Source organism: Petaurus breviceps, unplaced genomic scaffold (assembly GCF_028583685.1).
Source record: "Petaurus breviceps papuanus isolate PSGF00001 unplaced genomic scaffold, PetGlider_PUasm1.0 156, whole genome shotgun sequence".
NCBI lineage: Eukaryota > Metazoa > Chordata > Mammalia > Diprotodontia > Petauridae > Petaurus > Petaurus breviceps.
Genome location: NW_027185720.1, coordinates 7,560,519 through 7,578,328, shown reverse-complemented (window position 1 = coordinate 7,578,328; position 17,810 = coordinate 7,560,519). Strand labels below are relative to the sequence as shown.

General features: G+C 40.5%; 1 protein-coding gene across 1 annotated transcript in view; it reads right to left on the bottom strand.

Annotated features, from left to right (window-relative positions):
• POLR3B (RNA polymerase III subunit B) overlaps positions 1-17,810 on the bottom strand; it is a 145,479-nt gene that overhangs the window by 86,267 nt on the left and 41,402 nt on the right. Inside the window, exon 12 of the mRNA XM_069082161.1 lies at positions 15,586-15,720. Within this exon, the coding sequence (XP_068938262.1) occupies positions 15,586-15,720 (135 nt within the window). The remainder of the gene's footprint in view (positions 1-15,585; positions 15,721-17,810) is intronic.

Below are 17,810 nucleotides of genomic sequence, written 5' to 3'. Positions count from 1 at the left end.
CAGCCTCAAAGAATTCAGAGATGATGGCATACGAGAGTAAAGCTCCTGTCAGCATTTCAAGCACACACAATCTCGATGGCAGGAGGTGCTCCCTATGCTGGTGCAGATAAGTCAACCAGCAATGCTTCTTTAGTGCCTCTTATATCTGAGACATGGGACTAAGGACTGAGAGTCAAATAAAAGAGTGAGGCACGTCTGCCCTCAAGGAGCTTATGTTCTACTGAGGGAAGACAACAAACCAGACAAAGAGTGATGGAGGGTGCAAAGAGGAGTCACTAGTGGAACCAGGAAAGGCTTCTGGAAAGGCACGGCACTTGAGCTAAGCCTTAAAAGGTGTTAGGAGTTCCAAGAGGCAAAGGTGAGGGAAAGTATTCTGGGACAGGCTATACAAAGGCCTGGAGACAGGGTGGAACAGCAAGCAGGCTGATCTGCTTAGGGGGAGTATGGCAAGGCAAACTGAGCCTGACTCTGAAGGACTATAAAAGGCCTGTATTTTATCTTAGAGACAACCGAGAAGGCTGGAAGTTTCTAAAGCAGGTGGCTGACATGATCAGAACTGTGCCATGAGAATATGACACAGCAGCTCTATAGGAGGCATTGAGGAGGGGAGACATCCCCCTGCACCTTAGGAGATGGTTTTATTAGTTACTCAGTCTGAAAAATTGATCATTTGGCAAGTCCCTCATAGTGATCAGCCTCTCTCTCTTTAGCTTGGCTAGCCCACCAATGGAGCTGCACTTGAAGCAAGGAGAGGGCTGGTCAGACCACTGGCACAGCCTTTGAGAACCCAAGGTTTGTGCCATAAGGAAGAACGCTATAGAGCAAGGCTTAAAACAAAAATGAAAGCCAATGGAAAACAACAGGGATGCTATCATAATAAAAAACGAAGATGTTAAATTTCAAGGTTACCAAATTAAGTATGAAAATCAGTGATAAAAGAAATATTTTTGCCCTAACATGGGAAATGCATTCATTCATAGAGGCTTAGAATGAGAAGGAATGCATCTTCCCTAACCCTCGGTAACCTTGGTAAGAAGGAACGGTGTCCCTGGGTTTTCCTCGCACCCACACCAAGGGCCTGCTGTCTTGTTGGCAGATGGGCTGTATGGTCAGTGAGCTACAGGACCCCAACAACAGGGAGCTCTTCCTCCTCCTCCTCACTATGCAGCCCTCCAAGCCAAAGATGTTGAACTAACCTACGAGGGAGCTGTCGAAGTTACAGGGCAGCATACTGACTTAGAAAGCCACCTATTAACATTCTCTGTGTTCTGCTGTATTGTTATTTATTGTGTTAAATGTTTCCCAAGTACATTTTAATCCGGCTGGGGAGGCCCTTTGGACACTTCTGCTGCAGGTCATTCAATCCTGGAAGGACCTGACAGCCTGCCTTCCAGGGGCTGAGGCTTCCAGAGTCCAGGTCATACAAGTACCAAATGAGGAGGAAACAAACTTTACTTAGCAGAGTCCATCAGACACCTAGTAATTCTGTTCAATTCCATAAGCAGCCATTGAGCACCGATTATCCCATGCATATGTGCTTGCTGATACCAGATCCAGGAAAAGTCTCACTTTTAAAGAGCATGTGAAGAGCCCAGAGAACCACACAAAAGGAAAATCTGAAGGTGAACTTGTCTGCTAAGTGGGTAATCATTGAGGCTAAAGGTACTGACCTACTTGATACAAACATCAAATGTAACTAGGGTAATCAGATTGCTTTCCTATGTGACCTAAGGAATCTGTCTACTTCATACTTCATATTTTGTTTCCATTCAAAGGACTTTCAAAGTAAAAGATAAAAGCCATGGAAAATAAGTGACGGGAGCAGGAAGTTTTGTCTTACTCATGAACCCCATGTATATTCAAGAATGAAGGGTCTTAAATAAGATGAGGTGACTGTCTTCCTGCTTTCTTTGCGCCGTAATGCTTTACAGTGTACAAACACTGCTCACATGTTTTCCCCTATTACTTTAAAACATGAATGTTAAAAGGCTACAGAGCATATGGAACACATCATGAGTGTGTACAGACATCACAGTATTTTATGCAGGTCATATAATCCATATGTATACACACACGTGAGCACACACTGTGCAGTTGTGGGCTGTTATCTCTGTCCTGTTTGCTCAAAGTGCCCTTTAATCCACTCCATCCAAAGCTAACAATGGCTGACCCTGGGCACCTAGCATGCTTCATCTCACATGGTCCCACAGTGGGACACTATGAAATAAGTCAGGCAATCGTGACCATGCCCCCTTTAAAGCTGCTGCAGGCCCTGAGGCTGGAGGGCTGACTTTCTCACAAGTGCATGCGTGGTTCCTAAGAGGAAGACGCAGGCCTCCTCCCTCACAGCTCCAGGGGCCTCCCCACTCTGACACAGCCATCTTGAGCAAGTGAAAGCCATGACCCTTTATCTGAGCACAATGAACATGAGATGAGGTCAAGGTCTATGTGAGAAATGTTGAACTTAAGTAGGAGAAAATACTAAGTGAAAGCAAGGTTGTAATTCATGTATTGAAACAACACAAATGATGCTGTGTGCCTTATGGCCTTTCACAATTAACAACTTCTTAACTTATATTTGGAATTCAAACGAACATAAAAAAGCAGAGAACATGCTCCCCAAGTCCAGGCCCCATCTCCCGCCTCCTCATACGGGTGGTCTCACCTCCCATACCTGAGGCATCCCCCCTTCTCATGCCATCCTCTCACAAGCCTTGTCTTCTTCCAATGTACACATCACCTTCTCAAATTTCCCCTCTGACCTCGATCCGCCCCTACCTTATGCTTATGTATAAGTCCAGTATTCAGTTCAGAAAAATATAAGCTTCTATGGATGGGGACCCAGCACCACACTCTGAATACAGCAGACACTGCAAGTTCCACAGCTACTGAAAGTCTCGGGGAGATTTCTTGCCACCAAAGTCCTTGGCTTTGTGAAGTGATATAACAACAGACAGACGTGGCTTGATCAATGAAAACGATCTGAGAACATGCATTAATAACTGCTTTGCCTCTCTGCCCCCTAGGCAGCACAGAGGCAGCACCTGACAGATGTGCAGTTAAAGGCTCCTATGGGCTGTCTCAGAACAGGGGCTGTCTGACCTTTGTTTGTACCCCCAGCACTGAGCAAAGTGCTATGCACATAACAAGGGTTTAATAAATGTTTTTTCTATTAATTTATTAATAAATATTGAAGTGAAGACTTCATTTTCATACTGATTCAAACATTTAAATAAAACCCTTACCAAAAGTCTACAGTAATTTCTAAAAAAAAAAAGTCACTATGATCAAGTCAGATTTATATCAGGTATACAAGGATGATTCAACCTTAGACTTAACATAATTAATTATATTTTTAAAAAATCCAGACCACATCAAAGGACTATAAAAAACTTTTGACAAAATACAACATTCATTTGTGATTAAAAACAAAGGAAAGACACAAAAGTATCTTTTTTTAAAATATGACAAAAAGTATCTAAAACCAAAAGCTACCATGCAATTAGGGCACAACAGAAGTTTCCCCAATAAATACAGGAGTAAAAGCAAAGGTTGTCTTCTTTCCTTTTCCTATCCCCTAACCTGGATGTTTTTCAACATAATTCTAAAAATGCTGGCAATGGTAAAAAGAGAAGATAAAAAAATAAGATAGGAAAAGATGAGACAAAACAAAATCCCTTTCTGCTGATAACATGGTGGTTTACTTAGTAAAAGTCAGAGAATTAGCAAAGAAAGCAAATGAGAGAACAGCTTTGACAGAGTTGCAGGCTACAAAATAAAACCAAACAATCTGAAAGCATTCCTATATATCAATAACAAAATCTAAAAGGCAATAACATAAAACGAAATCCTAAGCAAAATAACTACCAAATGCATGAAACATTTAGGAGTTCACCTGCCCGAGTACATCCAACAGCTGCTGAGTGACAATTATAAAATGCTCATTAAAGAAACAGCAACCTGAGTAACAGAAGGACGCCAGCACTCGTGGCTGTGCCGTATCAAAATAATAAAACTACAAGATTTACAAAGTCAATGGAGAGACGGAGAGTAACACCAAACTACAAAAGAGATCCTTTTCAGAGTTAGACAAAATAACAAAACTCACTTGATGGAACAAAAGATCTAGAATATCAAGAGAAATTTCTAACTCCCCAATTGCAGCAACTCATTACAGCAAAAACATGAAAGTCACTCCACACTGAATGAAAAAGAAATCTGACTTCTTCTACCCTAGACCTGTACAAAAAAATCAAGCCAATTGTCCCAGAGGCAAAGGGAAAGGAGACCTCCGGCAAAGCAAAAGCCAGGAAAGGCACAGGAACCCAGGTACTCAGCCTCCAAGCCAGAGACACCCTGTGTAGCACAGGGTTTAAACATGTCTGGATGCAAGAAGAATGGAGATGGGGCGGCTAGGTGGCACAGGAATAGAGCACCGGCGCTGGAGTCAGGAGGACCTGGGTTCAAATCTGGCCCCAGACACTTGACACACTTACTAGCCGTGTGACTTTGGGTAAGTCTTTTAACCCCAATTGCCCTCCAAAAAACAAACAAACAAAAAAGAATGAAGACATCTTCCACTCTAAGGAAGGAAGAAAGGATTAGGTAGTATCAGAAAGGTCAAGGGTGGTCATGGTGCTCAGAGAGAGATACTCTAGGCCCAGTGGCTCCAAGACCACTAGAATTCTATCCTGAAACACCAGAGGACCCCTGAAGATGCAAGGCTCTGAAACTCAAAGATCCAGAATGGGCTGAACCCTGGCAGGTAGAGGCCAATACAAAAACTTGCCTATGGTTTAACTAAGCAGGGCTGACCACTCCACCGAAGAGTGTAATAGGAGATGTAGCTTGGTCTTATCCTACAGTCTCAGCTCAGGAACTAAAGCTGAAGAGATAAATAAATCAAAGAAAACATCAACCAAAATTTAAAATTGCTGTAGACCTAGAGATCCCCCAAAAGAGGAACTGATAACTGTAAAACCTGCGAGTAGTGAATCCAAAGAAAAAACAAATTCTCCACAAAGACTACATGACTACCTAGAAAAGTGAAGCAAGAGAGAAAATATGAAATAAAAGTTCTAGAGGAAAGAATTAGAAGGAAAATAAAAGGCTTGAATGTGGTAAACTTTACATAAATGATAGAACCTTTGAAAATTAGAACAATAAGAAATCAGTAACTCCATAAGACATCAAGAACAAAATCAAAAGACTGAAAACAAAGAAGAAAATGTAGTATATCAGAAATAAAAAAATAAATAATCTGAACAATAAAGGAGAGGAATTTAAACATCATCAAGCTCCCTGAAAAATCATGATTTTTTTTTTACAAACTAATTTATTTATTTTTAGTTTGAAACATTCACTTCCATAAGTTTTAAATTTTCTCCACCTCCTTCCCCTCCCCTTACCCAAGACGGGCATGCAATCCAATATAGGCTCTACATATACATTCTTATAAAACATATTTTCACATTGATCAAGCTGTCTAGAAGAATTAGACCACATGGGAGGAACCATGAGAAAAAAAAAAAGAGAGCAAATAGTATGCTTTGATCTGCATTCAGACTCCTTATTTTTTTGTCTAGATGTGGATGGTATTTTCCATCATAAGACTTTTGGAGCTGGAAAATCATGATTTTTAAAAAGTCTAGAGACACTATATTTCAAGAAATCATAAATGAAAACTGCATAAGTCTATCGAAACCAGAAGGCAAGTGAAAATAGAAAGAAGCTATTCTTCATCTCCTAAAAGGACCCCCAAAAGGAAAAATCCTAGAATATCCTAACCAAAATCCAGAGCTTCTACATCAAAGAAAAAATACCATAAATATCCAGACAGAAGCAATTCAAGTACCAAGTACCAAGGTATAGTCAGGATCACTCAAGACCTAGCAACTTTTAATATGAAGAAGAGTCAATCTTGGAATGTCAACCAAGAATAGTTTATCTTGCAAATCTGAGTATATAATCCTACAAGGGAGAAAAACAAGTCATTAATGAAAGAGAATTTTCACATGCATTTCTGATGAAAAGACCTTAGCTGATTAGGACCTCTGAAATATAATCACAGAAACCAGAGGAACCTAAAGAAGTCAAGTTACAAGAAGAATTTGGGAAGAGCTTTATGATGATGTAGTGTTAATATTAACAGGAGAAGAAACAAGTCTTCCTTCAAGTACCTTAATGTCTTCAACGAATAAAGAGGGAGTTAAATGAGAAAAAGAGAGGTCTGAGGGGTGGACTGGTTCTGTTCTGAAGGATTTTAAGAGGGGAAAGAGAATGAAGGGTAAAAAGAGGAATACAGTGGTATAGAAAGGAGGAAAAAAGGGGTGGAACTTGCCAGAAAAGGATTAGTAATATAATCTTGGCACAAGAAAAGAGGTTTCAAGGGCAAAAAAGGGAACAGAATAAGCACAAAACAACAGAACAAAATGATTCAAAAGTTTAATAACTGATCTTGATGCTAAAGACGAAACATGAGAAGGCACTTTCCCCAAAGTCTTTACAAAGGTGGAGGACAATAGGGATGGCACACTAAAGACATCAGAATTTTTTGATGTATTGTTTATTTCGCTGAATTTTTTTCTTTTTCATTTTTTTTTTTTTAGAAAAAGAAATTACTGGGGGGCGGCTAGGTGGCGCAGTGAGTAAAGCGCTGGCCCTGGAGTTAGGAGGACCTGAGATCGGTTTCGGCCTCAGACACAACGCCAATACAAAAAAACTAGCCGTGTAACCTTGGGCAAGTTACTTAACCCCAATTGCCCTCCAAAAGGCAAAAAAAAATTATTTTTTGGAAGAAGGGAGAGAAAATGTAGATGATTTAAAATAAAATATATCAATAAAAATTCATTTTAAAAAAACTATTCATTTTTAAGATTTTAAATACTGCTAATGATCAAAAAAAGGTATTTTTCTCTAAGCAATTCCCTAAATAAGTCCAAGGGGAGAAAAGTAGTTGGGGGAAGTTTGTAAATATAGGGGACTTCTTACTAATAAATTAAATGCATTCTACATTAGTGGTCAATTAATGTAGTATTCCAAAGCTTAATTCCAAAGCATCCCTTAATTCTGCTTATCAATTCTTTTTACTTTTTCCCTGTAAAAGTAAAATACATGCTTTGAAGGAAAACCATACAAGTTCCTGTGATCTGAACAACCTATCAAAACATCTTAAGAAGCACCTCCACCATAAAAATCTCAAAAAGAAAAGAATCCAGGGCAGCTAGGTGGCGCAGTGAGTAAAGCACCAGCCTGGAGTCAGGAGGACCGAGTTCGATTCCAGCCTCAGACACTTAACACCCACACAAAAAAGCTAGCTGTGTAACCTTGGGCAAGTTATTTAACCCCAACTGCCCTCCAAAAAAAGGCAAAAAAAAAAAAGAAAAAAAAGAATCCAGAATTGCAGTTCTTCATCTGGAGTTGGTGAATAGATTTCAAGAGATTCATGAATTTTTAAAAATATCTTGAAGGCTGTATTTCAATATAATTGGTTTCCTATGTACATTATTTGGTTTACTTTTTATATTTGGTTTATTTAAAACCAGTAGTCTGAGAAAAGGTCCAAAAGTTTCACCATACTGCTAAAAGGGTCCAGAAAAAAAGATTAAGAACCCCTGGTCTAGACACCATTAATTTAGAGAGAAAATTTTTCACTTGAGTTTTTCCAAAGATGACATAAAAAATTTCCAAGATCCCTCTCTGGCAAACTGGAATCACAATTGCTCCCATAAAGGGAGAGAATTCTGAAGTAAGGCTAGTAAATGACAACATTGCTAAGAGCTGCATCTTCATCTTCTCTTTTCTCAGAATATCTTGCACATAGTACAAAACTAAGCAGTCAGGCTTTAAAATAACACAAAAATGCTTAAAATTCTGAGTGTCTTAGAATTTCACAATTAAGCACTTTTTCATTAAGTTACTGAAACCCAGAAAAGGTAGACCTTTATACTTTTTAAAGGAGATGATAATAAATAGTGATGAGCATTCATAGACAATCTTCTTTTTGTGTTCAGTGTATATGGAAATACTTTGGGGCATGTTTAAGTTCAGGATAAAACAATTTTTAAAAAGAAGAGGGATTTTTAAAAAATGTAAATGGAAAGAACAAAAACAAATATATATATATGTATATATACACATGTATGTATAGACATTAAAAGTTTTCAATATTAGGTTCTCATTCTCAAGAGGAAAAAAATCCAGCTAATGAAACAAAATATTTTAAAGAATCAGCCTCTATAAACAAGGGGGAAAGAAGTCAGTGGATGTATGGGTCTTCTTAATAAATTATGTACACATTACTTCAAGGGTCAAATATCATCAAATTCAAAATTTCTTTAGAAGGTTAATTCCACCTTTTTCTCCTCTCAAAACAAATTATATTTGTAGAGTTGAGTATTAAAAGTAGATGGATTTAATTCCTAGCTACCCCTAGGAATGGTCCTTTTGAAGGGAACCTTGCTCAGTTTTAAAAAACTGTCTCAAGAGCAGAATTTGGTTTTGGGGATACTTTTTTTTGCCCACAAGACATACCCCTCCTTTAATAGAAATCAGCGGGAAAGCCCATACAGGGTCAGGGAGAAATGAGCACAGGCTAAGTGTCCCAACTGAACTCCAAAGAACCAAAATCACAGGCAGGTAAAATGAACCCTTTGCTTCTGTGAGGAGGCAACCCTGACCTCAGAATTACTCTCTCTCCCTCCCCAGCATCTGTACCTGTGAAAATTCCACTGGAGGGAGGGGGGTAGGTGGCGCAATGAATAGAGCACCGGCCCTGGAGTCAGGAGGACCTGAATTCAAATCCAGTCTCAAACACTTGGCACACTTACTAGCTGTGTGACCTTGGGCAAGTCACTTAACCCCAATGGCCCTGCCTTCCTCCCAACAAAAACAAAACAAAACAAATTTTAAAAATAAAGAAAATTCCATACTGGGGGAGCCAAGGGAAAAGTTAGAAGAGGATAGAAGATACCCACTTGATGATGGCTGAGGGAGAACGTGCTAAGAGCTACCCCTCGCTCTGACCCCAAGGGCTCATTCCAATCCTCATCAGCTCCCTATGCCAGGGCACTTCTGTGTTTCAAATTATAACAAGAAAGGTACACTGGCTCCCAGCTGCATACACTGAAGCCCAGACAACAAAATGTCTTTTGAGCCAAGCGAGCAAAAAGTGCCTGCCATCGACAGAAGTCACACCCCTTGGTGACCAACTCAATAAACTTCTCAGGCCCCAACTTTGCTTATGCTTCCCCACTCACAAGCTCACTAACAGGGCTGCGAGCGGCTGCAAGAGCCAGTCACACAATAACCACATTATTTAGGTCAAGAGTAAAATGATGAAAAGGAAAGGGATGGAATGCTGGCGATAATATTCAGCACCTTCCACAGCTAGTCCAGGTCTTTCAGCCTGCTTAAGACAGGCGCACTACAGTGCAAATTATATTTAAGGAGAAAATGCTGACAGCTCATCAATTGATTTTCAATGAAAATGCTAAAAAAAATTAATAAAGAAATTAAGCTGCTGAAATACAGTTTCACCAATTAGCTTAATGTCAGAGAATTCTAATTAGGCGTCTTGAGATTGCTATTTAGTTTAAGCCTGCAGAGTGCCAAATTCTCCTTTTCACACAAACTGGTTGCAAAATTAAAGACATTAGGCAGCCTTAATTACATTATCAGAACAGCTGGGATTAGGCAATCTCTGAAGTCAAGGCGGCCTTCTTTTGTCACCGAGCAGAAATCCCTTGCTTTCCAGGGTGCCGGATTGTGGAGCTGTTCCATATCTCACCCGTACAAAGCAAGATGCATTAGAAACAAAAAATTTCCACACAAAGAATAGACTACTGCTCAGCAAATAATGAACACATTAGCGAAAAAGAAAAGGCAGGTGAAAAGATTAAGCCTGGAATGGGCTGGTTTTGCTCGAGCCTCTCCTGGCTGCTGGCCTCTCAGCCCTCGGTGGCACAGCCAGCTTGGCCAGGCCCACACCACCCTTATCTGAGGCCCGAGCACATTTCAGGCAGCCTGTCCCATGGGCCGGGAAATTAGCAGCGATTGTTTTCACACATCTTGGCCAACACAATGTCTTTTACATCTTTACATTGTCTGTAAAGCTATGTTTTCCCTGCACAAGGGACACTCTTTAGAAGTCCAATTTTTGAAGCAACAGGATCCCCCCTCCAAGCACCCCAGAAGGCCAAGCTCCCTGACAACCAGGATGTCCAAAAAGCACACTTTCCTCAACTGCAAAAACACTTGCAATGTGTGTGTGTGGGGGGGGGGGCCCCTTGGAGCACACAGTGTAATCCCCAGGCCTGGAACATTTTATTTTGACTTGCTGCTGTCCATCAAGCTTAGGCTAAAAACAGGAAGAGGTCAAAAGTCCCACTTCCAAGGGACTGCCTGAGAGGGAAAAGGAAGCTCAGTCCTTGATCAAACAGGCCAAGCCGGTCCCCAGAGCCTCCCTTAAACTCTGTTTCAATTCTGGCACACTGGGGGGCCTGAGGAAGAGCTGTCACCTCCTGAGCGTGTGCTACCCAAACATCACCTTCCATAGTGAAGGACCAAAAGTTTCTCTATGATTAATTGCTAACGATGGAACTATTTGGTCTGGAGGAGTTGAGATTCTTGCCTCCTGGGGCCTAACATTGCTTATTTTGTCTACATATATCTCCTTCACGAAAAGGATTTCAAATCGGTGATAATCTGTGGTGGGAACTATACCAATCTGAGACATGGGGAAAAGATGCTTACCCAAAGATTGGACCGTGAACCAAAAATGTGCTAAAGGTGCCCATCTTTTCTGGTCCACCAAAGCTACTTACAAAGTCCTTGCTTACTAGTAAAATCTGGAAAACTTTTAAGAAAACACTAACTGCTCTCCACTTTTTCTGAGATCATCAAGTTCATTTCTCCTTAGCACAGTAATATTTCAAATATGATCATAAACACCAGAACGTGTTCTGCCATTCCCTACTACTAAAAAGTCTCCAATGAAAACCAAGCCCTGTACACACAGTCCTGCTCAGTCTAGTCCCACCCACCACCCCCACTCTGGGTCACCTGTTTTTGACCTAGCCACACAATGTAAAATATTAAGTCTGGTAAGATGCAAATAAACAGATGTGGAAACATCTCCAAGCTCCTTTGTGCAAATTTAAACAAAAAAGGAAAACTTCAGTAACAAAGTTAATCAACAGACCTCAGCAACTGAAATCACTTCATTTTAAGCACCAAGAACATTACAGGTCCTTAATCGATGGTTGTGAAATGCAGATGGATTTTCTATTTGATAACCAGTCACACAATGACCCTGAACATCATTACACGGTAGAGATGAAAGGAACTCAGCTGCAATTGTGCAGAAATGTCCAAAAGCAGATGTTACGGGGTGTGCCACCAAGCCTTGCTCATACCATTTTTTGCTAAAAATCATAATTAATAAATGGGTTGTATGTAAGACAGTGAATAATGTACTTTGCAGATTTTAGATAGTCTTGAAACATGTAAAACGTACATGTAAAACCCTAGAGAGAGGGACATGGTACAGTGGTCAGTGACACCTGGGTTCAAGCCCTGTTACTAATACTGAGCTGTGTGACCCTGGCTAAGAAGTCACTGAGATTCTCTAAGCCTCCATTTTCTCATCTGGACAAGGAGGTAACACCTGCCTCACAGAGATGTCAGGAGAATCAAACAAGAACACATGTAATGGGATTCACAAACTGTCAATCTTGTGCAAAAGGAATGTGACTGGGTCTGGATCTCAGTTCATTTTTATTTAAAGGTTGTATCTGATAGACACATGAGGCACAAAATTTTAAGGAATAAAGGCACCTGCTGCCCAAAAGAAGTAAGTGCTTAAAAAAATGCCAAAAGATTTACGAGGTAGAAAAACCACTTGTTACTTATTACAGTCTCATAAAATTCTTAAGCTTTTTAAGTTAGAGAGATAAAACAACCCAAGTTTCATAATATTATGAGGGAAAACCATTTATGGTTTAAATTAAATTTCCTCACCTTGAAAATGCCCATCTACAGGGGCTTCTCTGTAAATGTCCTGCTAACACACTGAATTTGTTATAATTTACCCACCTCCTTTGGATCTAATTCAAGAGGACTTGTTTTTCAAAAGTATGAGGGGGAGAAGTGGAGGCAAGATGGCAGGGCAGATATGGATAAGAAAACAGACTCCTCCAAAATGTCCAGAAAAAGTCACTCTGAATCCTACCTGGTTAATAGCAGATGAATTCAGTCATAATCTACTGAACTCTCAACCAAGAGTTCAGACCCTAACAGCCAAAAGACCCAAACCTGGTCAGGAACTTGCAGGTCTCAGACCAGGAAGGCAGTGAGTAGACTTCACTGTCACTTTGGGACCTCTAAAAGCCCACAGGTCCCCACTCCGAGCTATCCTTCAGATCCTGGAATGACACAACATTTAATAATACCCCAAGAAAGAAGCAGAAGGACACAAGAAGACAAAAGCTCAACTCAGATATTCCCCCAAAAGCTAAAAAATGTTTTGGAAAAAGTTAATCAGAGCACTGGAGGAAAAAATGGGAAAAGAAAAAAGAACCATGAAAGAAAGATACAGAAAGAGAATTAACAGCTTGATGAAGAGAAACAAAAACTTACTGAAAGAAAAAATTTCCTGAAAATGAACATGACTCCTTGAGACATCCAGAAATATTAAAACAAAGGGAAGGGAAGAGATCTCATAGCGAAAACAAATGACCTGGAAAACAGATCAAGGAGAAAAAAAAAAGAATCATCCGACTACCTGAACACCACGACCAAGAAGAGCCTACACTTCACATTTCAAGAAATTGTAAAACTGCTGAGATCTCTTAGAATCAGAAAGCAAAGTGGGAATAGAAAGAATCCACTAGTCACCTTGTGAAAGAAATCTCAAAATGAAAACTTCTGGGAATATTACAGTCAAAATCCAGATTTCTTAAGTCAAAGAAAAAAAATTCTGTAAGCAGCCAGAAAGAAAAGAATTCAAGCACCAAAAATCCACAATAAAGATCACAAAAAATCTAGCAGCCACCACTTTCAAGAAGCAGAGAACTTGTGATATGACATTCTGGGAAGCAAAAGATCAAGGTTTACAGCCAAGAATAACTTACCCAAGAAAACTAAGTATAATTCTACAAAGGAAAAAATGAATCTTTAATGAAACAGAGGACTCCCAAGCATTCCTGATGAAACGAGTAGAGCTGAGGAGAAGCTTTGAAATGTAAACAAAGGAGTTATGAGAAATAAAAAGGTAAACATGAACAATCATAAGGAACTAACTAAGAAAAAAATTACCCACATAAAAATGAGATGATGCATGTGTCCCTTCAGAACTTTCTATCCATCCTCGGGGTCACAAGAGTTTAATTCGAAAGAGGGCCTAGAAGTGGTTCTGCTATGTTCTGATGATCTTAAAAGCCAAACGGAAAAGAAGAAGATATGCACAACAGGGGTAGGGAAAAGGAAAGGGAGAAGAAAGGGTGGGGGAAGCAATTTCACGTGGTGGGGGTGCGTACATAAAGTCTATGGAAACAAGGAATAAGGAGGCGTATAGGAATACCTGACCCTCACCATCAGAACAGCTCAAAGGAGAGCATACACACACACACACACGACAAGGAACAGGAATGTTGTTCACTCGAGGAAAGAGAAGGGAAAGAAGGCACATCAAAGGGTAACAGGAGGAGGGTAGATTGAGGAAGGGATCGGTCAGAAGGAAAACACAATCGTAAAGAGAGGACAGACAATAAAGAGAAGGAAAAGTAGGAGAGAGATACAGAATTTACAACCATAACTGTGAATGTGTATGGGATGAACTTAATAAATGTGAAAGGACAGCATTTGTATTAGAAACTAGAATCCAACGATACACTGTTCACAAGAAACACACTTGAAACAGAAACACACAGAGTAAAAATAAGGACCTAGAGCAGAAACTATTGTGCTTCAGCTGAAGCCAAAAGGGCAGGGATGACAATCATGATCTCAGGGACCTAATTAAAAGAGAAAGGGAAACGACATTCTGCTGAAGGGTACCACGTACAATAAATAATATCAATACTAAACATATGCACAAAATGACGTGACACCTAAATTCTTAAAAGAAAAGTCAAATGAATTACAGGAAGAAATAGGCAATAAAACTATAATAGTGTGGGTCTCAATATACTCCTCTTATATTTAGATAAATCTAACTGAAAATAATAAAAGAAAAGAAATAAAGGACTGGAAAATAATTTGAGAAAAAGTTAGATATGACAGACTTCTGAAGATTATTAAATGGGAACAGAAAGGAACACTCATTTCACAGTTGGGAATTACAGCACCTCCATAAAAACTGACCATATACATATATCTCCCAAATGAATGCAAAAAAGCAGAAACATTAAAAGCATCTTTTACTGACCATAATGAATAAAAATTATACTCAATAAAAGGACCTTGGAGTCAAAAATTAAAAGTTAATAGGAGACTAAATCTCCTAACCCTAAAGAATAGGTGATTAAAAAAAGTTCAAAAGTACAAGGAAAACCTGCAATCACATGTGTTTGCTATAAGTGTTTCATGAAGCAGAATCCAAAAACAGCTCCAGAGACCCTCTAGGGTAGGATGCCCCAATCGTTTGATCTCAGCATCAGGCAAGGTCAATCTCAGGTTGACGACTGTTGCCGTTCCCTTTCCTCCCCCTCCACCCTGGCAACTAACCACCAGGAAATAACTAATCAATGAACAAGTATCTATTAAGCACCTGCTATATGACAAGCACTGTGCCAAGAACTACAAATGTAAAGAAGAAAAAAGGTAAAATGCCCCTTGCAGTGAAGCTTTACAGTTTATCAGGGGTGAAGAAATGCACAGATCATACAACAAACATACATCGTAACACAGAGTAGCTTGGGGACAGCTGAGTGGTGGTGGGACAGATGCCCAGTCCTGGGACCAGGAAGAGCTGTCACTATCACCATCACCATGACCACCACCACTACTTTGTGAGGAAGGACACCAGCAGCAGAGGGAGGGGAGAATCGTTAGAAGCCCAAGGAAGAAGCGACACTTGAGCTGACTCGTGAAGGAACAAACATGCAGAGAGAGCATATTCCAGGCACAGGGAAGAGCCAGGACCAAGGCTGAGCTGGAAAAAGCAGCCAAGGGCAGGAAACTGCAGAATGGGACTGGAAAGTCAGGGTGGGGTGGGGCCTGAAAGGCCTTCAGTGCTGATGCTGGGGAGGCAGCACAACCTGGGGAATCAAGTTCACAGTTCCTAAGGCTCCTTCCAGTTCTCCCACTCTATGGTTCTGGCCCTAGTTCACTTCGGAAGAAGATACTAAATGGATGCTAAGGGCTGTTATTCCATTTTACGTTGAGGGAACCAATCCAATTATGCAGCAGTACAGTTCCATCACCCTAAGTGCTTCTTGAACCGTCAGAGAAGTTACCTTTTATGGGAAGCACATGCATCTTAATTATGTGCACAGTTGCTTCAATTCCTGCCTCTAAAAAACAAATGCCACCTAAACCGTTCTTGAGAAAAAACAAATCACAAAACTCTACACAGAACGTACTCACTTGTCCTGCCAATTCCAAACGCTTGTTACCATAGTAGTCTCTGTCGTCAACTTTATTATCTCCTTGGGCCAAAATCACCCTGCGCACCATCACAGCGGTGTAGATACACTTGGCACGAAAATTGAATTCCTTTACCTGCATTCCAAAAAAATCAAAAAGGAAATTGTGAGAAGACACACATTTCAAGGAAGAAAAGGAAGAAATGCGTTCCTGATACAGCATTTAATGGCATGGCACACAAGAAAGAAAACAGACAAAAATCATAATTTTGTGACTTTGAATTCAATCTTACACATATCTCTTAATAAATCTCTGCACTTCTTTGGGGCCAAGACAGCAGAGTAAAAGCAAGAATGGGCTTCAGCTCCTGCTCCAACCACCTCCAATACTGGTAAAAAAAAAAAAATTACTAAACAAATTTTAAAGCTACAGAAACCACAAAGTGACAGAGAGAAACAAATCTGCTGAAGGCAGCCTGGCAGGCCGACAGAAAGGGTCTAACACACCTAACTGGGAGCCAAGCATGGTCCTGTGTGAGCCATCTGGGCCCAGATCTGGGGCGGCCTGCCAAGCCACAGAGACAGGCCAGAGAAGACTTCAGGAGACTGAATCACCAGCAGCTGTGGCAGTTCCCAGACTTCTCAACCCATAAACACCAAAGAGAAAGTCAAAGGTCAGTGGGGAACTCTGTTGGAAGTGGGTGATGGAAGAATGTGGTCTGGTGCCTGCCCCCAGGGTGAGAGGTGGGGGAGGCACTGCGGCTGCAGCTGCTGCCATGTGACTGTCCCAAGACTGGGCATCTGTCCCACATAGTGGGGCCAAGCAACCATTCAGAGGGTAATCGCTCTTGCAATCTGGGTCGCAGTCTTGGGCAGTGGTCCTGGGGTGAGGAACACCAGTGTGCCAAAGCTTGTGGGGGGCTGTAGAGAGGGCTCTCTCCTCATAGCTCTGGCAACTATGAAAACCCCCACAATTTGGGACACAGCTTTCTCCACTCTGGAAGCAGAGTTCTACCATGGCAAAGAGCTCAAAAGTCAAGTAACTGGCAAGATAAGCAAGCAGAGGAAGCAAAATCAGACCATAGAATCCTTTTTGGGGGGACAAAAAGGATAAAAACATGAAACCAGAAGAATAAAACAAAATCAAAACTCCTGCATCAAAAGCTTCCAAGAAAAATATGAATTGGTTACAGGCCATGGAGGAGCTCAAGAAGGATTTTGAAAATCAAGTAAGAGAAGTGGAGGAATGACTGGGAAGAGAAATGAGAATGATGCAAGAAAATCATGAAAAGATAGTCAACAGCCTGCTAAAGGAGACCCCCCAAAATACTGAGAAAATAACACCTTAAAAAATAGATTAACTCAAATGGCAAAAGAGGTCCAAAAAGCCAATGAAGAGAAGAATGCCTTAAAAAACCAAATTGGTCAGATGGAAAAGGAATTTCAAAAATTCACTGAAGAGAATAATTCCTTCAAAATTAGATTGGAGCAAAAGTAAGGTAATGACTTTATGAGAAATCAAGATACTATAAAACAGATCCAAACAAATGAAAAAAATAGAAGGCAATGTGAAATATCTCATTGGGAAAACCACTGATATGAAAAATAGATCCAGGAGAGATCATTTTAAAATTATAGGACTACCTGAAAGCCATGATCAAAAAAAGAGCCTAGGAATCATCCTTCAAGAAATTCTCAAGGAAAATTGTTCTGATATTCTAGAACCAGAAGACAAAACAGAAACTGAAAGAATTCACTGATGGCCTCTTGAAAAAGATCCCAAAAAGAAAACTCCTAGGAATATCATAGCCAAATTCTAGAGTTCCCAAGTCAAGGAGAAAATATGACAAGCTGTCAGGAAGAAATAATTTGAGCACTGTGGAAAACACAATCAGGACAATACAAGATCTAGCAGCTTCTACATTAAGGGATCAAAGGGTTTGGAATATGATATTCTGGAGGTCAAAGAGCTAAGATTAAAACCAAGAATCACCTACCCAGCAAAACTGAGCATAATGCTTCAGGGGAAAATATGGTCATTCAGTGAAATAGAGGACTTTTGGGGCGGCCATGTAGCACAGCGAGTAAGAGCACCAGCTCCAGTGTCGGGGTAACCTGGGGATCGAATCCAGGCTCAGACACAGCACACACCCAGAAACACCTGGCCGTGTAACTTTGAGCAAGTTACTTAACCCCAATTGCTTAGGGACGGCCAGATGGCTCAGC